The sequence below is a fragment of the Eschrichtius robustus genome, chromosome 19 (genome assembly GCF_028021215.1).
Source record: "Eschrichtius robustus isolate mEscRob2 chromosome 19, mEscRob2.pri, whole genome shotgun sequence".
Taxonomy (NCBI): domain Eukaryota; kingdom Metazoa; phylum Chordata; class Mammalia; order Artiodactyla; family Eschrichtiidae; genus Eschrichtius; species Eschrichtius robustus.
In genome coordinates this window covers 69,048,698-69,075,152 of record NC_090842.1, presented here as the reverse complement: position 1 = coordinate 69,075,152, position 26,455 = coordinate 69,048,698, and the positions used below count along the sequence as shown (strand labels likewise).

Genomic DNA, 26,455 nt, shown 5'->3' with positions numbered 1-26,455 from the left:
GTGCTCTTTTTCCTAGTTTATTCCTAGTTCTGACCAAGTTTTTACTGTGTCACCAGGTCATCCAATCCAGATTGCTAGACCCATTCTTTTGTTAAGTTAAAAAAGTTTCAATTAAAACACTATGTGAGGAGTGACATCAGCAAAATGGTGGACTAGTAAACTCCAAGCCCTCTTTCCCCCACAGAGATTAAAAACAAAACTGTCAACTGAGAATTCTATACCTGGCAAAGCTCCCTTTAAAAAATGAGGGATGGGCTTCCCTGGTGGCGCAGTGGTTAAGAATCCGTCTGCCAATGCAGGAGACATGAGTTCGAGCCCTGATCCGGGAAGATCCCACCTGCCGCAGAGCAACTAAGCCCATGCCACAACTACCGAGCCGGCGTGCCACGACTACTGAGCCTGTGCTCTAAAGCCTGTGAACCACAACTACTAAGCCCGCGTGCCTAGAGCCCACACTCCGCAACAAGAAAAGCCACCACAATGAGAAGCCCACGCACGGCAACGAAGAGTAGCCCCCACTCGCCGCAACTAGAGAAAGCCTATGCACAGCAACGAAGACCCAATGCAGCCAAAAATAAATAAATAAATAAATTTATTTCTTTAAAAAAAGAGCATATATGTATTTTAAAAAAAAAGGGGGGGGGCTTCCCTGGTGGTGCAGTGGTTGGGAGTCTGCCTGCCAATGCAAGGGACATGGGTTCGAGCCCTGGTCTGGGAAGATCCCACATGCCGCGGAGCGGTCGGGCCTGTGAGCCACAGCTACTGAGCCTGTGCGTCTGGAGCCTGTGCTCCACAGCAAGAGAGGCCGCGATAGTGGGGGGCCTGCGCACCGCGATGAAGAGTGGCCCCCGCTCTCCGCAACTGGAGAAAGCCCTCGCACAGAAACGAAGACCCAACACAGCCAAAAATTAATTAATTAATTAATTTTAAAAAAAAAAAAGAGGAGAGGGCTTCCCTGGTGGCTCAGTGGTTAAGAATCTGCCTACCAATGCAGGGGACACAGGTTCGAGCCCTGGTCCAGGAAGTTTCCACTTGCCACAGAGCAACTAAGCCCGTGCACCACAACTACTGAGCCTGCACTCTAGAGCCCGCCAGCCACAACTACTGAGCCCACATGCTGCAACTAAAGCCCATGTGCCTAGAGCCCATGCTCCGGAACAAGAGAAGCCACCAGAATGAGAAGCCAGGGCACCGCAATGAAGAGTAGCACCCACTCGCCGAAACTAGAGAAAGCCGCGTGCAGCAACGAAGACCCAATGCAGCCAAAAATAAATAATAAATTAATTTTTTTTTAAATGAGGGAGAAATAAAGACATTACCAGATAAACAAAAGCTGAAGGGAGCTCATTACCACTAGACAGGTAGTGGTTTTTATGTTTTGTGCTCGACTATATCCCCAGTTTTAACAAATACCTGCATTTGATGGTAACACATGACATATATGTCAAGTTTAAATATATATTCCAGGTGGAGAGGGTGAGGGCTTAATGGGAGGCAGCAGCAGTGCAGAGAGGAGAATCAGAATGAATCGCAGAAGAATGTAGGGAGTAGAAAACTCAAGACTGCTTCAGCACCCTGCCAAGATGATGAACCTATTAACATCCTTTAAAATTAAAAAGAGGGGCTCTTTCCCATCTTGCAATATGGCAGGTGAAAAGGCTGAGAAGCCAGATACTAAGGAGAAAAACCTGAAGCCAAGAAGGCTGAGGCTGGTGGCAAGGTTAAAAAGGTGAAGCAGGTTAAGAAGGGGAAGCCCCACTGCAGCCAAAACCCTGTCCTGGTCAGAGGAATTGGCAGATATTCCCGATCGGCTATGTATTCCAGAAAGGCCTTGTACAAGAGGAAGTATTCAGCATCTAAATCCAAGGTTGAAAAGAAAAAGAAGGTGAAGGTCCTTGCTACTGTCACAAAACCAGTTGGTGGTGACAAGAATGGTGTTACCCGGGTGGTTAAACTTCGCAAAATGCCTAGGTATTATCCTACTGAAGATGTGCCTTGAAAGCTGTTGAGTCACGGCAAAAACCCTACAGTAAGCATGTGAGAAAACTGCGCGCTAGCATCATTCTGATTATCCTCACTGGGCACCACAGAGGCAAGAGGGTCATTTTCTGAAGCAGCTGCGCAGTGGCTTGCTACTTGTGACTGGGCCTCTGTCCCTCAATCGAGATCCTCTGCGGAGAACACACCAGAAATTTGTCATTGCCACTTCCACCAAAATTGATATCAGTGGTGTGAAAATCCCCGAACATCTCACTGACGCTTACTTCAAGAAGAAGCTGCGTAAGCCCAGGCACCAGGAAGGTGAGATCTTCAACACAGAGAGAGAGAAATACGAGATTACAGAGCAGCGCAAGGTTGATCAAAAAGCTGTGGACTCACAAATTCTGCGAAGAATCAAAGCTGTTCCTCAGCTCCAGGGCTACCTCCGCTCTGTGTTTGCTCTCACAAACGGAATTTATCCTCACAAAGCAGTGTTCTAAACTTCTTACAAAGAACCTAATTAAATAACTCAGTCCATTTCCTTTGTGTTTTTTTTTCTCTCTCTTTTTTTTTAATCTCCCTGAAGGTGTGGTATGACTCAGCCAATTTGATGGGATGTTAGCCTCTACTAAGAGGAGTGGGATTGGAGGGGAGTGCTATCAGCTGCCGTGGAATCCCCTCTTTGGATCAACATTCTTAGCTTCCTAAGTGTCTTCTCGGCTTTTTCACAAAGCACCTACCAATACAAAGTAGTGGCATTTCCCCAGCCATCACTGAACAAGTCAGTACTAACTGTACAAGAAACAACTGTGGGCTCTTCAGGCCACAAACTTCCCTCCCTTTCCATGAATTAACATCCATTTCTGCCCAATTCAGTCCTTCTCCATAGTCATTACTATTAGTTTCTTGTGTACCTAGTTTCTTAAAGCATACACAACAAATTAGTATAATTACCTTTCCCCGTTTTTAACCAAAAACCCCATGTGCAGTACATGCTGTTATACAGATAACAAATGAATTTGATTATTCCATAGGAAGTGTCCATCTTTACTGCTGCATAGTATAGTAGTGCATTCTATGGATATTTGGGTTTCCATCATTTGTAATTATACAGGTTTCCCCTGCTATCCAAAAGTAGAGTATGCCTCTGAAACCTTCTGTAAGCCAAAATGGCAAAAAGTGAAGAAATTACCTTATGACACATCTTGCTAACAGAGGCATAAAATGGGATAAAACACAGATGCTCACAGACAGTTCAAAGTGATGGCTCTGGATGCTGAGATGCCAGAGTGTAGTTCCCAGGGAAAGAGCTTGGCAGTGGCACTCCCACTGCCCAGACATGTTGCCGTCTCTAGTGGCTCTCTGCAAAACAAACTGCTGTTTTCCCCCTTTGCCTTTTTTCATAGATGTGAAAATCTCGATTTTTTTCCAGTTAACAAAGACAGGTACGAATGAAGTTCTTTCGGTTAAAGCAAACTTTCAGAAAGTACTGGGTACCGGAGTGCGATGTAGTAACTTGAGGCATGCATACAGATGAGCAAGTACCAGGTAAGAATTAGCTTTTTGCTGAGTCAAAGGATTTAGGCAGTTTTGGTAGATGGTGCCAAACTGCCTTCCATGGAGGTTGTACCAATTTATACTCATGTATAAGAGTGCCTATTACCCTACAGGCTCCCTAAAATGATGGGTCATTAGACTTGGGTTTTTGGCAATAGATAGGTGAAAAATGACTGATGGGTTTTTTAAGTTGGTTTTATTGATAATTTACATTTGGTAAAATTGACTTTTTTGTGTGCAGTGCTGTGGCATCTATACAGTTTGGGAAGCACCACCACCACCAAAGTTCCTTCATGTTTTTTCAAAAGTCAGTTCCCACTCCTAGTAATCACTGATCAAATTTTTGTTTTCCTAGTTTTGTCTTTTCCAGAACATCATGTAATATGTTTTTTGGCATAATATCTGTGACATTTGTTCACATTTTAATGGTTTAGTAGTTCTTTTTATTGTCAGTCAGCATTCTATTGTATCAATGTATCACTGTTTATTCTAAAATATACCCATTGAAAGATATTTGGGTTGTTTATAATTATTGGAGATTATGAATAAAGTCACTATAAACATTCACATACAAAAAAAAAAATTAAACAGAGGAGACTTCCCTGGTGGTCCAGTGGGTAAGGCTCTGTGCTCGCAATACAGGGGGCCCGGTGTTCAATCCCTGGTCGGGGAACTAGATCCCACACACTGCAACTAAGTGTTCGCATGCCGCAACTAAGAAGTCCACATTCCACAACAAAGACCCCACGTGCCACAACCAAGACCCAGAGCAGCCAAAATAAACTAATTAATTAATTAAATACTAAAATTAAACGAAAAAAAGAGAAATGACTAGTAGAATTATATTGATGAAGCAAAAAATTATATTGATGAAGCAAAATATAGTAAGAGCTATAAGGAAAGAAACAGAACTACTGTTAAGAGAAATTAGGAAATAAATTTGTTAAAAAGTTTGACCATCTTAGAGTAAGAATGAACAGTTTGTATTAGAGACAAGAAAGGCTTTTAAATCCAAAATTTTCCCTCCTTACTGACCACAGCTGACCCTTAAGAACTGCAGTCATTCAATAACAAATAAAGGCTCTTAACCGTCCTCTGATTAAAAAGATTCTACAGGAGCATAATTGGAGTTAATTAAGAAAATGCCGGACTTCCCTGGTGGCGCAGTGGTTAAGAATCTGCCTGCCAACACAGGGGACACGGGTTCGAGCCCTGCTCGGGGAAGATTCCACATGCCACGGAGCAACTAAGCCCGTGTGCCACAACTACTGAGCCTGCGCTCTAGAGCCCGCATGCCTAGCGCCGGTGCTCCGCAACAAGAGAGGCCACAGCAATGAGAAGCCCACGCACCACAAAGAAGAGTAGCCCCCGCTCGCCGCAACTAGAGAAAGCCTGTGCACAGCAACTAAGACCCAACGCAGCCATAAACAAATAAATAAATGAATAAATAAATAAATTTATTTTTTAAAAAAAGAAAATGCCTCTCTCCAAGAAAGGGATATGAAGATACTCAGCACAGTGTTTGTGGTCTGAATATTGGTTAAACCAAACTGTTTAATGTCTTGTAAGTGGTACACTAAGAACCAAGAAGTATCTGAGATCTTTATACTGAATGGAGGTGAGATATTATTGGAATTAAGATATTAAGTACATATAAAACATGCTTCTATTTCACAGTAACATTTATATCTGGGGATTCTTCACATCCCTGATCATTCCTGCCATTTGAAACTTGCAAACATTCAGTGATGTTTTTCTTATGTGACTCTTTCAGTTCACAAAATGGGAAAGGACGATCATCTCTTTCAGTGATGAGAGAAATTTAGAGAAAAACTCCTCTCAACTTCCACTAGCAAATTGCACCTGGAAAAGAATTTTTAATAGTGTATGTCAACAATGGCTATAGAGATGCTAAAAGAATGCTCAGTAGATGTGAGTTCAACACACTCTTTACTGATCTTCACTGCATGTGTAGTGAAGGCTTTAAAATGGATGTGAGGATCAGTCAGTTTGGTCAGAAATGAAAGAGGAATTCAGACAGGCTAACAGAAAAAATGTGGAGAAGAAAATCAGGCAGCCATAAAGCAAGTAGACAAGAGTGACATGTCTCTGGGTCCCTCTATTTTCTCACAGCTCTGGGGGCTAGAAGCCTGAGATCAAGATGTCAGCAGGGTTGGTTCCTTCTGAGAGCTGTTTCATGACTTTCCCAAAACTTCTGATGATTTGTTCACAATCTCTACTGAACCCTGTTACACAGAAGCATCAACCCAATCTCTGCCTTCATCTTCACCTGGCATTCTCTTCTAAGGACTGTATCCAAATTATCTGTTCTTATATGGATTCCAGTTATATTGAATTAAGGGCTTACACTACTGCATTCTGACCTCATCCTAACTTAATTCTGGTATGTGTAACAGACGAATGCCATAGACCTAATAATGTTCAAAACAAGGAAGACACAAAAGAGAAAATTTTGTAGGTCACCACTTATTTCCACTCAATTACAGTCAAAACAAATCCATGGTGATAGTGTAAATAGTGGTTACCATTGTAGGAGGAGCTATTGACAAGGATGGGCCACCAGGAACCTACCGAAGTGTTGGAAATATTCTAAATTTTGATCTGAGTGAAGAATATTTTGGTTTATACATGTGTAAAAATTTAAGTGAACCCATAAGATTTGTGTGCATCATTGTACATTTTAGTTAAAAAATGAAATAAAGAGTAAATGGAAGGAATTCCCTGGCAGTCCAGTGGTTAAGACTCCACGCTTCCACTGCAGGGGGCACGGGTTCAATCCCTGGTCAGGGAACTAAAATCCCGCATGCGGTACAGCCAAAAAACAACAAAAACAAAAAACAAAAAGAGTAAATGGGATTTAAAAAAGGAACAACACACTTCCCTTTCAAGAACTACTCAACTTCTAATAGCTTGATTTTATGAGTAAAGTCAACACAGTTTAAAGGTCATTATAGATCCAAGAATATTTTTGTTGGCTTTATTTTTCATCCAATCAGAGCATATTTTTTGTTGAGTAGAGATGATTAAGATACAGAAGATCCAGGAAATAAATGAAGCAAATTCACAGAGAAAACATGAGAAAGTATCATGCATACTCTGTTATAGCAATTGGCCATGGCCTGAAGCAAGACTTCTACTGTGGAGAATAAGAAGGGAAACAGAAGTTCCGAAACAGATATAGGTGGATCTTTAAAATTGATGACCAAGGAATAGAAGTGTATAGACTTTATTTCCACAAGGCGCTGAGATCAGGCAGGATGATCACAATGCTAATGACAGCAGGGATCAAAACCACTAATTCACCCACAGCATCAGGCTGTGTTCTGTGCTCCTCTCTTAAACATTTTATCCTAATAACAATCTTGCACAGTAGATGTCATATTACCCCATTTTAACAAGAAGGAAACTGATGTACAGAGTTCATTAACTTGCCCAGGGTCACACTGCTCAAAAGTAGCAGAGCTGGGATTTGACACCATGTGGAATGGCTCCAGAGATGTGTTCCTGGGTGCTACACTAAGGAGGAAACAGCTCATAGCAGCTGTGTGGGGCCAACAGCCATGGAGGAAAGTAGACATGAGGTAAGGGGGAAGTGTGAGTGGGAGGATTTAATGGTCACAGTGGTGGGGGAGAGGATGATTTGCTGATGATTTTGGTCCAAAGAGGACATCTCACAGACATCAACTATCATCTACTCTCACCCACATTTCATAAAAGAAAGGACTTCCGTTTTTGTTTTTTTTTTGCTGCATTGGGTCTTCGCTGCTGCGCGCGGGCTTTCTCTAGTTGCAGTGAGTGGGGGCTACTCTTCGTTGCGGTGCGTGGGCTTCTCATTGCGGTGGCTTCTCTTGTTGCAGAGCACAGGCTCTAGGCGCAAGGGCTTCAGTAGTTGCAGCACACGGGCTCAGTAGTTGTGGCTCGTGGGCTCTAGAACACAGGTTCAGTAGTTGCAGTGCACGGGCTTAGTTGCCCCCCAGCATGTGGGATCTTCCCAGATCAGGGATCAAACCCGTGTCCCCTGCATCGGCAGGTGGATTCTTAACCACCGCGCCACCAGGGAAGTCCAAAGAAATGACTTTTACCACCAGTCACATTCTCTGCAGATCTAAGACCTTTCTTAAGTGTGAACTTTCTAGTACTAAAAAAATGTTAGACCTGGAAATGATGATTTCCCACATTTGCTTTTATGGGGCCTGTCCATGGTGTGACATTTTCAGTGGGGAATGAGGCTGCAATGTTTTCTAAATGACTTCCCACATTTGCTGCATTTATAAGGCCTCGATCCAGGGTGAATTCTCTGGTATTTAACGAGGCTGAAGTTTTGTCTAAAGAACGTCCCACATTAGCTATACTATAAAGGCCTTTTGCTGCTGTGAGTTCTCTGGTGCTGGACAAGTTTGTATTTGTACATAAAGGTTTTGCCACATTCCCCACACTCATAAGGCCTTCTCCAGTGTGAACTCTCAAATGGCCATTGAGATAGGAGTTTTGGCTAAAGGATTTCCCATATTCACTGCACTACCAGTAAGGCCTTTCTCCAGTGTAGACTGCCTAGAGCTGAACACATGAGAACTTGCTGCAAAAGGCTTCCTACATTCTTTAGACTCTTAAAGCCTTATTCCAGTGCAGACTCTCAGATGGTGATCAAGTATGTCTTTGTGTGTTTTTCAAATCCTGCATTTTAAATTGTTTCAGTACATAAGTGAGCTCTGGATCCTTCCCTGCTATATTATCAGAAATAACAGCTGACTTTAACTCTTACCTTAAAATTATATGCTTCTCTCATGGGTTCATGTTCTCTCAATTTTGATGCATAAGAATTGTCGAATAAAGAGAGGCTTTGGGGGACTTCCCTGGTAGCACAGTGGTTAAGACTCCGCGCTCAGGAGTCTTAACCAGGGGGCCAGGGTTGGATCCCTGGTCAGGGTGCTAGATCCCATATGCATGCCACAACTAAGGAGCCCACCTGGCGCAACCAAATAAATAAATTAAATAAATATTAAAAAAGAAAAGAGAGAGGATCTCAGTAGTTCTTGACCATAAAATATCATGAACTCGTAGTCAGGAATATTAACCATTTGTATCTAATAAATATTTTATATTCTTTCAGAAAGATTTTTTAAAATCTTTGTGGCTGGGAAGCAGTGATGTGATCAGGCGCCCCTCACTCTTAGGACACGAGTGGGGGTAAGGTAGGGTGAGGACCTGCAGGACGCTGTATTTACCTGAGCTGGGTCCCTCCACGCGGCGACAGCCATCGCAGGTGTGGGTCGAGCCGGGTCGTAAGGGGCGGTGGAGAAGCATAGGGACAAGGGCACAGCTGTTATCCACCACCGCTGACCTTCAGATATTTCGCTGTGCAGGTGGGAAGGGACAACTTTTCCGTTCGAGCCTTCCCGCTCTCGTCACCTTGGGCCCAACACCGCATTCTTGAAGCTGTGATGGAGCGGACAGACGCAACAGCAGACAAAACAGCCGCTACCTGAGCGATGCCAGAAGTCCCGCCCCAAGCCTGTGGTCCAAACACACCCCCCATTACCCAGTGTTCATTGTCTTAGCGTCTGTTCCGCTTAGCAGAAGGCATTCTGGGCTGTTCCCACAGCTCCACAGGCTTCGGCAAGCGGCGCGCCGCATCAGTGACGGGGAACACAGGTTAAACGGCCCCACCAGGGACACTGGGAAGTGGAGCTGCCAACTTCCGGGCGCAGAGGCGGAGCTTAACTCCTTCTTAAAGAGGCCGAAGGCTGATTTCTGGGAATCTTGTCTGCAGGTCACCGAAGTGTTGAGAAAGGAATCACTTCAGCCTTCTTCAAGCTCAACTACTTTTGAAGGCTAAAGATATGATTTCAGCGGCTCCCAAAGTGATGCATGGACATGGACACATCATTCTACAGAGTCACTTAGACACAACGTGGGTCTGTCCCTCCTACGTTGAAGAGGATGGACGGGTTCAGTGCGTTGGGTCAGGACGAGAGAGAAAAGACTCCAGGCTGGTTCCTTCCCAGACAAAAACATAGAGGTATGCACCAGCCACTGTCCTGGAATAGCAAATAGACTCATCCAAATAGACAAAAGAGAAGAATGTGAGTAAAGGGGGAAAGGGAGCTCATAATGATCCAGATAGTACATGTGGCTATGGCCTCAGCAGAAGATCTGGAAGATGTGTTGGACTCGCTGCCTGTGCTTGTGCTTGTGCAGGCAAAGGACGATGGAGCCACTAGTGCAGACCATTAGGCCTAAACACACAAAGTCAGTTGTGACGAATATTACTACAACTACAAACTTGGTAAGTCTGTCTGGATTCAGTGAGAAACAATATTCATAATTTATTTTCACACTAATTTTTTTTAACTTTTATTCTTTTATTTTTATTAGTTTATTTTTTGGCTGCGTTGGGTCTTCGTTGCCGCGCGCGGACTTTCCCTAGTTGCTGTGAGTGGGGGCTACTCTTCATTGCGGTGCCCGGGCTTCTCATTGCAGTGGCTTCTCTTGTTGTGGAGCACGGGCTCTAGGCGCGCGGGCTTCAGTAGTTGTGTCATGCAGGATTAGTAGTTGTGGCGCACGGGGTTAGTTGCTCCGCAGCGTGCGGGATCTTCCCGGGCCGGGGCTTGAACCCGTATCCCCTGCATTGGCAGGCGGATTCTTAACAACTGCGCCACCAGGGAAGTCCTTCACACTAATATTTTTGCTGTGTTTTGGGCCATTCAGATTGATAGAAACAAAGATATTTACCAAGAGATGCAGGACCCAGCAAGGGAAACAGCAGAAACCAATGTACCTTGGGGATCTCATTCTGAGCTCCACCCACCTAGAGAAATTGGGGCAAAGCTTTATGGTCTGGAAGACACTGAAGAGGGGAGTAGTGGTGAGGGAAACCCCTCTGGCCACTCTGTGGAAAAGAAGAGAAGTTTACACCCAGACTCATTCAGGAAATATTTTGATCCAAAGCTGCCATTGTATGAGTGATCCCTCTGGAGAAAAGCACCAGGGAGTTGGCTAAGACGAGTTGATTAAGAATCAAGTCTGTGGGTCTTATCTGATGTCCAGTGAGAAGTGTGAAGTTATAAAGACAAAGGAGGGAGAAGTTCCCAAGGATTCCCACTCCTATTTGAGAGCTGAAGATAATCCCCATTCCCCACTTGGCAGGAGCCCTCACATCAGTATCTATGGGATACTGATTTTATTTGAAGCCCGATGAATGACAGTTCAACAAACAAAAACATATATGCGATAAATAAACTTTGGTACATCCAGGTAGTGGAATGTTTTTCAGCACTAAAATGAATTGAACTATCAAGCCATGAAAAAACATAGACGAAACTTAAATGCATATTACTAAGTGAAAGAAGGCAATCTAAAGAGACTACATACTCTATGATTCTAACTATTTGAAATTCTGGAAAAGGCAAAACTATGGAGACAATAAAAAGAGCAGTGGTTGCCAGGAGTAGAGAGGAGTGGGGAGGGACGAATAGACAAAGCATAGAGGATTTTTATGGCAGTGAAAATATGCTGTATGACATTATAATGATGAATGTAGTCCTTATGTATTTGTCCACACCCATAGAATTTACAACACTAAGAGTGAACCTTAAACTATGGATATCGAATGATTATGCTGTATCAAAATAGTTACATCTTTGGTAAAAAAAAATGTACCAGTCTCATGAGTGATGCTGATAATGGAGGAAGCTACGCATGTGTGGAGGTAGGAGATATATAGGAAATCTCTGTTCCCTCCTCTCAATTTTGTTGTGAACCAAAACTCTTCTAAAAAATAGTCTTTTTTTAAAAAAAAAAAAGTTACCATCACCATCATGCCCAGTAACCTCCAATGCTAAATCTTACACATATTCTGTCAATTTAAATGGGCATTAAGTATGTGTGCTTTTGGGTGCAGAGGCTATTCATGGACATTCTAACTTGAAAAAACTTTAAATGTCTATCTGTATGAGTCAGATGTCTGTATTATGTCCCAGCTGCACAATAGAGTTTTCTACACCTATAAATTGAGTGAGAAGGATCTCTACACTCTGATCTGCAGTTATGAACTTTATGTCTCCTGAAGTGAAAATCCAGGTAGAGAACTCTGTAGAGTATGCTAAGTGTTTCCATGTATATTGAGGAATGAAAATATAGGCAGAGAACATATATAGAAGGGGGCAGGATTTAAAGCTAGACTTTTTAAGAAAAAAAATCTTGTTATGGTGTTTTATTTGTACAAATGTGCAAATATCACATAACTATTAAACAATAGTAAAGCAAATTTATGTTTTTAAAGTATAAAATATAAAGGTTAAAAAATAACTGACTATCCCATTGCTTGTTTCTATATGAGAAGAAAATACTTCAAGTGAATTGAAAACACAGGATTTCAGGGAGTTCCCTGGTGGTCTAGTAGTTCGGATTCAGTGCTTTCACTGCCGTGGCCTGGGTTCAGTCCCTGGTCAGGGAAATGAGATCCCACAAGCTGTGAGGTGCGGCCAAAAGAAAGAAAAAGAAAACACAGGATTTTGACTTTATATCCCTAGGGAGATATATCAAGGTAAAACTACCTGCAAAGATCTTAAACTTTGTCTATGTATTTTACTAAAAGTATTGGTATGGTATTTTGGAAACGAATATATTAATATAAGTGGAAAACAAAACTTTCTATGTAAGAATAAATAAATTCAAATACAAAGCCAAAGAATCTGAATAAAACTAAAACCTACATTTTATAGGAACAATCAATATTAACTCATATAGTATTTGATTTTAAAAATACATGCCTTTCCTTACTCTTTAAATTGAAAGAAAATCTAGGAATTATGAACAACCCTATAACAATGCCTAAATCTACTCACTTTACGGACTATTAATTCATTTCCCAATATAAGTAAGCAGAGTGTCTTGAGAGGGGAAAAAATCTTATTCCAAGTCTAGAGCAGGAGCTTTCCAAGAAAATCCTAAAATTACTTGTCATTTAAGGGAAGCAAGGAAACAGAACACTGAGGTCACAGGATTCCACCTGAAGAAGCTGCTCCTGCACAATTTTGGTACAGCACTAACTCCAAAGGATTGGCTCACGTAAACCAAATGCCTATAAATGACATAAAAATAACTGCAAATGTTAATGCTGGGAGATGTTAAGGAAACAACTCATTATTCAGAAAACTGTGATGGGAAAGTATCAATCATTTCTCCAGGAATATCTATACAGACTGTATTTCACAATTAAGAAATCTCTGTGCTGGCACACAAAATTGATCTGTTTTGGATGACCCCCGTGGATGTCACTTAAAATATTTTACATCCTGGGAAAAGATACAGAGGTACAAAATTAAATAATAAAAAATAAGTTCAACAACATTTTAGGGGAGACTTCTTCATGAGAACAACTCCTTCTTCCAGATGCACTGATGTTACAGTACTGGACAATGAAATATGAGGACGTTCTCATATTGCGAAGACACAAAGCCACTATGCTGGACAGCACCTTGTTGAATTACCATCTTCCTGTCATGATCATTTAATATAGCAGGAATAATAACTGTGAGATGTATTTAATTTCTATGATTGAGAAATGAAACACTTATACACTTGAGGTACACTCTAGAAACACAGGACTTGTTATTAGGATAAATGATATAATTTAGAATAGTCACAAATCAAGATTGCCAATATTTTCGTTTATACACAACAATCTCCTTAAATGCATAGGCAAAAATACACCAGTGAAAGAAATTAAGTTTTGGAAAACAACATTAAAAACTAAGTAATGTGAGGGAGTTATTGAGTGAAAATCAAAAACTGTATGCAAATCATAGGATTCACATTAAATAGCAGCAGAGAAACTTTTCCTAGTTGGAAATTTTCCCAATATTAATAATTCAATTCACACAATAAGTGTGTTATCTAATAAAATTCCGGTGAAAATGTTAACAGTTCTGAAGTTTCTACGAACATCAAAATTATACAAAAATTTTAAAATCAATTTAATGAAACGAACTATCCTTAATATGTATATATAATTTAGTAGTGACTACAGACTTCTACTGGCAAAACACAAATATGGGATAGAACAATAAGGTTGCAATATATCTACGTTTGCAGGCATTTTTATAGGATAAGTTTATAGGAGCATATGTATAAAAAAACTAAATGATGAATTAGTTGGGAGAAGTGGCTTATTTAACAGACAGTATTAAAAAATTTGGAGATTTAATTAAGACTTTATAGGGGGACTTCCCTGGTGGCGCAGTGGTTAGGAATCCCCCTGCCAGTGCAAGGGGCACTGGTTCAAGCCCTGGTCCAGGAAGATCCCACATGCCATGGAGCAACTAAGCCTGTGTGCCACAACTACTGAGCCTGCGCATCTGGAGCCTGTGCTCCGCAACAAGAGAGGCCGCGATAGTGAGAGGCCCGCGCACCGCGATGAAGAGTGGCCCCCGCTTGCCGCAACTAGAGAAAGCCCTCACACAGAAACGAAGACCCAACACAGCCAATTAATTAATTAATTTTTTAAAAAATCTATTCATGTGTTAATGGACACTTCAGTTGTTTCCACCTTTTGGCTATCGTGAATAATGTTGCTATGAAAATTGTTGCACACGAATATGGTTGAGTCCCTGCTTTCAATTCTTTCAGGTTTCCCAAGGAGTGGAATTGCTGAGTCCAGTGGCATTTCTGTATTAAGTTTTTGAGGAGCTGCTAAACCGGTTTTCATATTATTAAACTGTTTTTCACATTGCAGCATTTTACATTCCCATCAGCAATGTGCGAGTGTTCCAATTTCTCCACAGCCTCATCCATACTTGTTATTTCCCCTTTTCCCCCCATAGTTATCCTGGTAGATGTAGACTGGTATCTCACGGTTTTGATTAGAATTTCCCAGGTGCATAATGATGTTGACATTTTACTGAAAAACAGGAGTATTTTACTCCTGTTTTTATTGATCCTTTTCCTCCATTTTCCCCTCTCTTCTGACCTCCCATCAGTGAACAAACATGGACTGATACCTACTTTCTTAACGGGAAAACTCCCTTTCGCCCACCACCTCCTTAAAGCTTTATCTGTTCCATTTTCTGAGGCTCCCTGGCCCCTCTTCCCCCCTGCCCATCCCAGTCGGGCTTGCAGCCCACATGTTAAATTCCTTTCCTCATAGTGTCTCTTCCATTCCCCAAATAAGTCAGGGAAAGCCATCTTTCTTTCTGTGAGTAAACTGCACATAGCAAAACTGATTCCAACAGGATGTAGACATATCCTATTAGGAACAGAGGTAGTATATAATATGACTTGAGCCTGTCATTTTGGGATTTTCCTCCCCTCTTATTCAGCTCAAAAAATAATTTCCCTAACTCCAGTAAGTCTCTTTCTAGAAGGGGCTCCTACTCAAATCAGATTTCTTCCAGCCTTTAAATTATTTGGAAGTTTCATGCTGTACTATGTGGATTTCCATGTAGTCAAAGCTCAGGGCAGAGGAGGAGGCTTGAATTCCTGTGTGGACCTGACCGAAAATGGTATGTGAGCAATGAAGATGCCTCAGAAATCTGCATGGGGTCACCAGGGTGTCTGGAAGAAAGCTAAACTGTGCCTGTTCAGCGTGAGACTTCACAGGGATGCACAGAGAACTGCGGCTAGGGCTGAGAACTGGCCAGAGATTGCACAGGCTGCACAGCGCCGGTGATATTAGAATCCTGACCGACGAGAGTGGGGATACCTCCCTGAACACCTTAGGTGGTTGGTGGAGACCCCAGAAAGGCTTCACTTAGGAGTAACAGGGTGCCCTAATATATATGCTCCTACCCTGGTCAGGCAGCATTGCAGCAGCTGGTGGAGGGGCCAGGAGGGAATGAGAGCAGCAACGATCCCCTAGCTGCCTGCATTTAGGCTTTGACGGTGTCCTACCTCCCCATAGGGGTTTCCTAGTCTAGGAATTCTCTTCAAGTACTTTACAACCCTCTCTTTTAATAACGGGATGAGTTACGCTTTAGCAGAATCACGCGTTGAATTGTGTTGCTTTTCCAGACACCCCGACTCTGGGAAGACGTGCAGGTGGGGGCGGTGGGGGAACCACTGCCAGCGTACCCCATCCGCAGCAGAGCCTCCTTCAGAAGGACCCTGGCCCAAGCGCAGGCTGGTCTAGGGTCCTCCCTGCGCTCCACGCTGGGGAGGCTGTTCTGTGACAATCTCTCCCTGCTCCCGTGTTCCAAGAGAACCCCATTAGTTCTTTTCCTTCAGGAACAGATGCACTTCAAGGCAGCGAAGCCATGTGTGATCTGAGGTCGCATCTTGGATAGGACAATGAGGCCTAGGCACAGTGGGTGTGGCAGGAGGGACAGGCTGCAACTCCGGACCCTACAGTGCCCGCTGGCTGCAGGCTGACAGTGACTCAGGCAGAGAGGAGGGGGGCGCGGGAGCCGGAGGAGACATCCAGGGAGAGTGGGCACCTCCCTGGACGTCTTTAATGGCACTCCCCTTGGGGTTGAGTCTCCATCCCTGGCCGCAGAGTCTGCGCTCCCCCCTTTTCACCTAAGGGCAGAATCCCAACTTTCACACGCAGCCGCCAGGGGGCGCCCGCCGGTCCGGGAGAGATGCGGGCTGCGGGCTGCCAGCTGCCCTGGGGCTTTCCGGGGGGAGAGCAGGGAGCTGCGGGGACGCTCAAAGGGCCTCCAGACCCCGCGGAGGCTCCCGGGTTCACCAGAGTCTTCCTGGGAAGGGTCAACCTGGAGCTCCCTGAAGGTCTCCCCCAGCCCCTCTGGGCTTCAGGCGCGAGGTCTCTACTGCTGGTCCCAGGACGAAGGTCCTCACCCTTCCCCCTGCAGAGGTCAAGCGCACCCCCTTGTCGCCAGCGACAAGTCCGCGCTGCTCTCCGGACGCTGAGTCCCCGCCTGACGCCCTTAAGGCAGAGTCTCAACTTTTCGGCTACAAAGTCAACTCCCGACCTTTCCAGACGGCCCCCCAGGAGGGGCAGCCAAACCTGCCAACCCTGATCTGGTCAGATCACGAGCCCGTTTTGCGGTCAGGGGTCGCAGAGGGGTGGGAGCGGCTCTCACACCAGGGAGGGAACTCAGGACTTTTCGCAAAGGGTGCTGACTGTGTCTTCCCCCAACCCCCGCGCCGGGGGAGACCTCCCATGTAGCCCGCGACCACCCGGGTCAGCGTAGGGGTTCCCATGTGGGGTTGAAGCGTCGCCGACCCCTCATCCGGACACTTTCTGGGCACCCTCCGTACAGGCCCACAGGGTAGACCGCCGCCCGGGCCACAGAGCCCTAACACGGCCTCCGCGACTCCGCGATCTCGGTGTGGGCGTCCTCCTCTGTGGTTGGTGGGGCCATGGGAACTACGCTATCCACAATGCCGGAGGCCGGGGGCCAAGACTAGCAGCCAATGAACGCCCGAAAGCAGGGCGTTTTCTCGTTCGGACCAGAGGATCTGGGTGGGACTTCCGGCGCCGCTGTTGTGGCAGTCACTGTGGCTGCTCCAGTGTCCACCCGCGTTACGAGTCCTTTAGGAGAGCGGAGTCAGGATCGGGGTGACCAGAGCGAGGAGGCTTTAGGGGAGAGGTTGTCCCCACTGCACAGCGGCGAGTCTGCAGGGCCGCGGCGGTAGATGACGATTGTACACGAGTTCCGTCTCTGTCGCCCACCACCTAAGACCCCGCTCCTCCCAGACTCCGATGGTGGCGGCTGCGCCTAGGGACCCGCCTCAGGTAAACGCTCGTCCTGCGGGCCCTGACCGCCCTCACCCCACCAGACACTAAAGCCCCAAGTGCGGGGAGCCTGCTCACGTCTATTCAGTATAGATCCCTGTGTCCAGAAGAGTGAGGATCTCATGGGTGGAGTCCCCATATCTAAAAACCAGTGTGATGACATGTTGGGAGAGTGTTACAGGCAGAGGGACCAGTTTATGTAAAGTCGTGGAGGGGCGATTGAGCCAGAATCATTCCCACTTGGAATGGCAAGGTGAGGAGTTTTAACCTCAGGACGCCATGGAGGGTTGTGAATAGAAGAGGCACATGGTGTGAGTTAGGCTTTTCAGATTTTCCAGAAGTTGCTCTGAGTAAGAACAGACTGGAAAGGGGATGAAAACACTGAGGCACAGGGAGGTTGAGTTTTTATCCAAGATCATACAGTTGTAAGAGCACTAAGGACTGAGGCTCAGAGATAATGCAGTCATCCCAGGTCACCTTGCTCCAGGGCTGGACAGGGGTACAGTGAGGCCTGAGCCTACTGAGCCTACCATGGTTACATCCCTCTAATGACCTCCCTCTTCCTACAGACTCCCATGACTACAGAAGTGCTTATGGACTGTACAAAGGTGAGTGGAGGATATTCCAGGCCTTCAATTGTCCTGACCCACCCTTTGTCTCTGGGATTGTGTCCTGGGATTTTTCCAGTCCATGGACCTGGAGACCCTGAAGAAACCCCAAGCCCACATTTGGTTGTCTCTGGGAGGCATAATCTGGGACTCCAGGGGAATTACCTGACAAGAGGGCATATGCCCTAATGCCAGGCTCAGAGTTTAGATGGCGTCTCCCTGCCCACGTGCTTGTTGTTGGTGTGGGCAGACACAGTGATCTTGATACCATGAGAAGAGAGCAGGTATCTGAGGCCCCAGAGCCTGATATTTCCTCTAAGGTGGGGACACTGGAAGGAGGATGAGCAGGAGATGGATGTCTGGGTGAAGGAACTTGGGGTCCTAGGAGAGAATTTGATCATGGAATGATCTTTCCTCATCCTGGCAGGGCTGTGTGACCTTTGAGGATGTGGCCATTTACTTCTCGCAGGAGGAGTGGGGGCTCCTTGATGAGGCTAAGAGATGCCTGTACCACAAGGTGATGCTGGAGAACTTTGCACTTACAGCCTCAATGGGTAAGGCCCTCACCCAAGGGTCCTGGTCTCTATCTTATCTTCTGTCCCCCAGAGGCAGCTCTGCCCTTTCCACAGACAGACCATGGGCTCTGCTAACTTCCCCACTTTCTTGGCATATGTGTTGTGGGTACCAGTGCTGAACTGTGTGCACTGCCCACCCCAAGTAGTTCTAAATCCTGTTGCACCAAGCTTGCAGGGAAGCATCTGGGATTTAGGAGTCTTGCAGTCAGCCTAAAACAAAGCATCTCACCTTGTTTGCCCTCACCCTGGCAGAATGAATGTGTCCAGATCCATGACACCTGGTTTCCCAAGTTCTGATTGAGTCGGTAATTTTAATAATATATATAATTAGTATTTAACAATATGTATATATGATATATAATTTTTACTGATGTTAGGTATGGGATCCTGATGGATGGGACCACAATATTATAGTAATCCACCATGAGGCACCTTTAATTTTTCCAGATTTAAGGACAGACATAATTGGGCTTTAGAATGGAAAAGCAGTGAGGATAATCACCCCTTCATTTATTAGATTTTCTATAATAAGTTTTAATCCTTGAAGGCCCTGTTTTAACATACATTGGGGTATATTAACTATTTTAACTGGGTGGCCTGTGAGGTACCATTTTATTAAGCCAATTTGTGTCAAAGACTTATGTTAATTTAAATTTATTATTCAGCATGTTAGAGCAGCTGTGCCCAATATGGGATAGTTTTGGGTAATGGGTGCTATGACATTGGAAAATTTAAGAAAAGCTACAGTTCAAGTGAGACATACCTATTTTTCTCTGTTTTGTATTTAGTTACATTCCTAAGAGTATACAGTTATGGTGTGTAAAAATAGTGGAATCCTGGGACTTCCCTGACGGTCCTGTGGTTAAGACTCTGTCCTTCCACTGCAGGGGGTGTGGGTTTGATCCCTGGTCGGGGAATTAAGATCCTGCATGCTGTGTGGCCAAAAAAGTAGTGGAATCCTCACATATAATTTGAGCCCCACTAATAATTACGTTTAAGAAGTTTGACCATTGGTCCCTTTTTGTAAATGTTAAACGTTATTTATTTATTTATATTTGAACCATTGTACTGAGGAATGATTGACATTTAAAAAGGTGTACACATTTCCTGGATACAACTCAATAAGTTTGGAAATAAGTATACATCCTTGAAACCATCACCACCATCAAGACCATAAACATATCCACTGCCTCCCACCCCTTTATTATTATTATCATCATTATTAATTTGTGTGTGTGTGTGTGTGTGTGTGGTAAGAACACTTAGGTTGCTTCCATATCTTAGCTATTGTAAATAATGCTGCAATGAACAGAGGGGTGCATATATCTTTTCAAATTAGTGTTTTTGTTTTGTTCAGAGAAGTACCCAGAAGTGGAATTGCTGGATTGTATGGTAGTTCTATTTTTAATTTTTTGAGGAGTCTCCATATTGTTTTCCATAGTGGCTGCAACAATTTACATTCCCACCAATAGTGCACAAGGGTTCCCTTTTCTCCACATCCTCACCAACACTTGTTATTTGTTGTCTTGGTAACAGCCATTCTGAGAGGTGTGAGGTGATACCTCATGTGGTTTGATTTGCATTTCCTTGATGGTTAGTGATGTTGAACATTGTTTCATGTGTCTGTTGGCCATCTGTATGTCTTGTTTGGAAAACAGTCCATTCACATCCTCTGCTCATTTTTTAATTGGGTTGTTTGTTTGTTTTTTTTGATATTGAGTTCACATGTGAGTTTTTAATCCATTTTGAGTTGTTTTTGTGTATGGTGTAAGGTAAGGGTCCAATTTCATTCTTTTCCATGTAGATATCCACTTTTCCCAGCACCATTTATTGAACAGGCTACTCTTTTCTAGTTTGTATTCTTGGCCCCCTTCTCAAACATTAGTTGACCATATATGCAGAGGGTTATTTCTGTGCTCTCTATTCTGTTCCATTGGTCTATGTGTCTGTTTTTATGCCAGTACTATACTATTTTGATTACTGTAGCTTTGTAATATATATAATTTGAAATCAAGAAGTGTGATGCCTCTAGCTTTGTTCTTCTTGCTTAAGAATGCCTTGGCTATTCAGGGTCTTTTGTGGTTCCATATGAATTTTAGGATTTTTTTTTTCTACTTTGGTGAAAAATGCCATTGGAATTTTGAAAAGGGTTGCATTGAGTCTGTAGATAGCTTTGGGTAGTATATTTAAGAATATTAATTTTTCCAATCCATGAACAGAGGACCTCTTGCCATTTATTTGTGTCTTTAATATTTTTCATCAATGGTTTATAGTTTTCAGTGTAAAGATCTTTTCACCTCCATGTTTAAATCTCTTCCTAAGGGTATTTTTTGTTTTGTTTTGTTTTGTTTTGTTTTGTTTTTTAATGATTATTCTATGTTTATTTTTATTTATTTTATTTATGGCTGTGTTGGGTCTTCGTTTCTGTCCGAGGGCTTTCTCTAGTTGTGGCAAGCGGGGGCCACTCTTCATCACGGTGCACGGGCCTCTCACTATCGCGGCCCCTCCTGCAGCGGAGCACAGGCTCCAGACGCGCAGGCTCAGTAATTGTGGCTCACAGGCCCAGCCGCTCCACGGCATGTGGGATCTTCCCAGACCAGGGCTCGAACCCGTGTCCCCTGCATTGGCAGGCAGACTCTCAACCACTGCGCCACCAGGGAAGCCCTGTTTTGTTTTTTTATCATCGTAAAAGGAATTGGTTCTTAGTTTCTTTTTTGCATAATTTGTTTTTAGGGTATAGAAATGCACCTGGTTTTTGTATGTTGATTTTGTATCCTGCAACTTCACTGAATTTGTTTATTCTAACAGGTTTTTGGTGTAGTCTTCAGGGTTTTCTGTATGTAAGATTATGTCATCCACAAACAGAGATGCTTTTATTTCTTTCTTTCCGGTTTGGATGCCTCTTATTTCTTTTTCTTGCCCAGTTACTCTGCTTAGGACTTCTAGTACTATGTTGAATAGAAGTGGTGAGAGCAGTCATCTTTGTTATGTTCCTGATCTTTGCAAAAAAGCTTTCAGCTTTTCACCATTGAGTATGATCTTGGCTGTGGGCTTGTCATATATGGCCTTTATTATGTTGTATATAATAAAAACTTTCTCTATCAAGTTTGTTGAGAGTTGTTATTATGAAAGGATGTTAAATTTTGAGATATGCTTTTTCTGTATCTATTGAGATGACTCTCTGATTTTTATCCTTCTTTCTATTAATGTGGTATATCACATTTATTGTGTTTGCTGAAATGTCTTTGCATCCCAAAGATAAATCCCAGTTGAACATGTTGTATGATACTTTTTTTTTTTAAATAAATTTATTTATTTATTTATTTTTGGCTGTGTTGGGTCTTTGTTGCTGTGCACGGGCTTTCTCTAGTTGCGGTGAGCAGGGGCTACTCTTCGTTGCAGTGCACGGGCTTCTCATTTTTGTGGCTTCTCTTGTTGCGGAGCACGGACTCTAGGTGCGCAGGCTTCAGTAGTTGTGGCACATGGGCTCAGTAGCTGTGGCTTGCGGTCTCTAGAGCTCAGGCTCAGTAGTTGTGCCACACGGGCTTAGTTGCTCTGTGGTATGTGGGATCTTCCCGGGCCAGGGCTCGAACCCGTGTCCCTTGCATTGGCAGGCAGATTCTTAACCACTGCACCACCAGGAAAGCCCTGTATGACACTTTTAATGTGCTGTTGAATTTGGTTTACTGTATTTTGTTGAGGATTTTTGCATCTATGTTCCTCAGGGATATTGGCCTTTGATTTTCTTGTGTTGTAGTGTTCTTATCTGACTTTGGTGTAAGGGTGATACTGGCTTTGTAAGATGAGTTTTGATGTGTTCCCTCCTCTTCAGTTTTTTTGAGGATTGGTGTTAAATGTTTCATAGAATTTACCAGTGAAACCATCAAACCCTGGGATTTTCGTTTGGGGGAGGTTTATTATTACTGATCCAATATCCTTACTCATTATTGGTCTTCTCTGATTTTCTATTTCTTCAAAATTAAATCTTGGTAGGTTGTATATTTCTAGGAATGTATCCATTTCTTTTAGGTTATCCAATTTGTTGGTGTATAATTATTCATAGTAGTGTCTTATGATCCTTGTATTTCTGTGGTATCAATTGTAATGTTTCCTCTTTCATTTATAATTTTATTTATTTGAGTCCTCTCTTTTTTTTTCTTAGTCTATCTAAGGAGTTTGTCAATTTTATCTTTTTCAAAAAATCTTAGTTTTGATCTTTTCTGTTGTTTTTCTAGTCTCTATTTTGTTTATTTCCACTTTTATCTTTATTGTTTCCCTCCTTCTGCTAACATTGTGCTTAGTTTGTTCTTTTTCTAGTCTTTGAAGTGTGAAGATAGGGTGTTTACGATCTTTCTTTTTTTCTTAGTGTAGATATGTATCTGCTATAACCTTCCCTTTTTATAACTGCTTTTGCTGGGTCCCATAAGTTTTGGTATTTTGTGTTTCCATTTTCATTTGTCTCAATATATTTTTTGATTTCCCTTTTGATTTCATCTTTGACTCGTTGGTTGTTCAAGAATGTGTTATTTAATTTCCACATATTTGTGAATCTTCCAATTCTCCTCCTGTCATTATTTTCTACGTTTATCGTATTTTGGTCAGAAATGATATTTGGTATGATTTCAGTTTTCTTAAATTGGTTAAGACTTGTTTTGTAGCCTACCATATGATCTATCCTGGAGAATTTTCCCTGGAAAATTCCTGGAGAATTTTCTTGAGTAGTGTGTATTCTGTATTCGATGAAATGTTCTATATATGTCTGTTAGATCCATTTGGTTTATAGTGTTCAAGTCCACTGTTTCCCTGGCCGTGAAGGTTTTTTAAGATGTCAAAACATCATATTATACAGAAAGTTTTAAAAAGAACATGATTAATACTCTCCCACCATAATCAGCATGATTCACAAATATTTCTTTTCTTTCAGTTTGTTTGCATGGAACAGAGAATAAAGAGACACCTTCTGAGCAAAATGTTTCCCTAGAAGCTTTGTCACAGGTCAGGACTCCAAAGGTAGGTCCAATCAGCCAGAAGGCTCACCCCTGTGAGAAATGTGTCCCAATCCTGAAAGACATTTTGCACCTGGCTTACCTACCTGGGCAGAAACCATACTTGATTGGGGCATGTGCAAACCTACGACAGCTTCAGAAGCATTTCAGTGCAAAGAAAAGTGACATGGATAGGGCATCATTTGTAAAGAGTTGCATATTCCATGTGTCAGGGCATCCCTTCACCTGTAGGAAGGTTGGAAAGGATTTCCCAGCCACTTTGGGTCTTCTCCAGCACCAGATCACTCCCACTGGTGAGAAACCCAACAAAATCACCAAGTGTTGGGAGACCTTTCGTGGTAGGAAAAGTCATTACAAGTTGCGTGAATGTGGGAAAGCTTCCAGCTACAAACAGAGTCTTGTTTACCACCCAAGAGTCTCTACTAGGAAAAGGGTTTATGAGTCTAGCAAATACAGGAAAGCCTTGCGCTGTAAGTGCTCACTTGTTCAGCTCCAGAGAGTCCAAACTGGAGAAAGGCCTTACGAGTGCAGTGAATGTGGAAAATCTTTTAGGCAAAGAGCCACCCTCATTATACACCAGAGAGTTCACACTGGAGAAAGGCCTTATAAATGTGGCGAGTGTGGAAAATCCTTTAGTCAGTGCTCCAATCTTATTGAACACTGCAGAATTCACAGTGGAGAAAGGCCTTATGAGTGTGAGGAATGCGGAAAAGCCTTTGGGTGCAAATCCAATCTTGTTCGGCACCAGAGAACACACACTGGAGAAAAGCCTTATGAGTGCAGCGAATGTGGGAAATTCTTTAGACAAAGCTTCACCCTTGTTCAACACCGGAGAATTCATACCACAGCAAGGCCTTTTGTGTGTGTCCAGTGTGGGAAATCCTTTAGCCAAAGAGCCACTCTCATTAGACACCAGAGAGTTCACACTAGTGAAAGGTCTTATGAGTGTGGGGCATGTGGGAAAGCCTTTGGATCCAAATCCAAACTGGATCGGCACAACAGAAGTCGCACTGGAGAAAGGCCTTATGAGTGTGCTGAATGTGGGAAATCTTTCAGACAAAGCTACAGCCTCGTTGAACACCAGCGAATTCATAGTAGAACAAGGCCCTTTGAGTGTGGCCAGTGTGGGAAGTCCTTTAGCAGAAGAGCCATCTTCACTAAACACCAGAGAATTCACACTGGAGAAAGGCCTTATAAATGTGGCGAGTGTGGGAAATCCTTTAGTAGAAGCACCAGCCTTATTCAGCACTGCAGTATTCACACTGGGGCAAGGCCTTATGAGTGTGGGCAGTGTGGGAAATCCTTCAGGCAAAGTCTGTCCTTATTCAACACCAGGTAGTTCACACTGAAGAAAGGCCTTATGAATGTGGCGAACGTGGGAAGTCCTTTAGCCAGCGCTCCAGCCTCAATCTCCACCGAAAATTTCACACCAGGGCGAGGCCCCATGAACGCAGGAAGTATGGGAAATCCTTTACTCCAAACAGCTAACATTGTTTAGTACCAGGAAGTCCACACTTTGAGAAAGGCCTTAGACCTCAAGGAATTGCTGTCTCCTCGTTCATTATAATAGCACTAGACAGCTTCTGTGAGGGAGCCATCTGCCTGAAATTGAACCTCATACTTGCAAACATCCAGAGGGGCGAAATTCCCAATGAGTTCCAGGGACCTGTGTAGCTTACAGGAGCTACATTCCATGTTCTAAACTCCCCAGGGCCCTTGTCAGAGTTACATCTCTGCCATTTTCTCTGATAGAACCCATCTCACCTCTCCTGCCTTGCACAGTATTTCATCGGTCACCCTGATGTGCTAACACAAGGCAGATGTCTGTGCTCTCTCCTATTCCCTGGAGGAAATCTTGAGTAGTCTGTGCCCTTATATTTTCCTATTTCCAATTGATTAAGTATGAATCTGACCCTTCATCAAAATTGTTGGTTTCACATGACATTTGTGGTTGATTTTCCTGCCTCAAAGTCACCAACTGGTAACTGCTTCCCCTCCCCCCACCCCCATTGCTCTGGTTTGTGCAGCAATAAAGGTCTTATTGTTTAATCTACCTTTAATCTTGGGGGTTGTATTCACTGTGGGGGGTGGGTGGAAAACAGAATTGGCCTGTTTGTACAAAGGGATGGGCCCTCAGCCTCTTGTGCCTCAGCAGGGACAGTATAATGACAGAATAGTTTTCATTCCAGTTTTGGCCTAATTTGCATTGCTCCCCAAGACCTCCTAGGAACTAAAATAATGCTTTGTGGTCCTAATTTGGGACCTGGAAGCCTACATAATGTATGACCACAGGTTACCCTGAGGAGGGGTCACTTATTTTGGCAAGCTCCAGGGCCTTTGGGACCGCCATGACTTTGTCTCATATTCCCAGAGGGTGTCCTATAATGCCCAGCACTGTTGAGGGGAAGCTTTTCACCAGGTTCTACAAAGGAACCAAGTGTCCTGATGTTCATAATTCTGTGGACTGGTATCCCTCCTCAGACTACAGGAGCCGGGTTTCAACCATACTTGGTAGTGAAATCCTGGGTGGGATTAATAGTCAGTGGAAGAGCATGCAGCAAATTAAATGGAGTGTGCCTCTTCTAATGTGCATCCATAAATCTTCCAGTGACTATGGCTGTGAGGAATCACAGATCCTCCAAAGGCTGTGTACCTCCTATAGCTGAATTCATTGTCAGCAAATAATCTAAAGGTTTTGTGTTCTCGTTGTCTTTCTGGGCTGGTCAACTCAAGTCTGTTGCTGTAAAGGCAGGGAAATGAGAACAGAGAATGGAGATCCTGTTGTCCAGGGACGTGTCTTTTGTGGTCCAGCCAGTGGTCCTGTTGTCCCAGACTGCAATGGCCTCCATTGCTTGCCCATATTTCCAGCACTGATTCAGGGCTGCCCTTCCCCAGGAATGGGAAAAAATAGAGTGGAGTCAATATTGAGTTGTTAAACCTTCTGGTTTCCAGAAAGAGTGGGAGGTCCAGATTTTTTTATTTTGAACCATTTTTTTTAGAAACTTTATTGAGGCA

The 26,455-nt window shown here is 43.5% G+C and overlaps 2 protein-coding genes and 1 pseudogene across 2 annotated transcripts in view; 2 read left to right on the top strand and 1 right to left on the bottom strand.

Annotated features, from left to right (window-relative positions):
* The window catches only part of LOC137753617 (zinc finger protein 530-like), a 35,903-nt gene extending 26,834 nt beyond the window's left edge, over nucleotides 1–9,069 (bottom strand). Inside the window, exon 1 of the mRNA XM_068528903.1 lies at nucleotides 8,784–9,069. Coding sequence (XP_068385004.1) covers nucleotides 8,784–8,816 — 33 coding nt within the window. The 5' untranslated portion in view covers nucleotides 8,817–9,069. The remainder of the gene's footprint in view (nucleotides 1–8,783) is intronic.
* Nucleotides 1,644–2,480, top strand: LOC137753219 (large ribosomal subunit protein eL6 pseudogene; annotated as a pseudogene).
* Nucleotides 9,070–16,518: 7,449 nt separating the features above from the next.
* LOC137753893 (zinc finger protein interacting with ribonucleoprotein K-like) lies at nucleotides 16,519–25,434 on the top strand. Its single transcript, XM_068529332.1, is given in 8 exon segments — nucleotides 16,519–16,536; nucleotides 17,821–17,859; nucleotides 18,287–18,413; nucleotides 23,359–23,855; nucleotides 23,937–24,160; nucleotides 24,245–24,376; nucleotides 24,461–24,744; nucleotides 24,747–25,434. Coding segments are annotated over 7 exon segments (1,479 nt in total). The 5' UTR covers nucleotides 16,519–16,536; nucleotides 17,821–17,826; the 3' UTR covers nucleotides 24,929–25,434.
* Nucleotides 25,435–26,455: the final 1,021 nt, after the last annotated feature.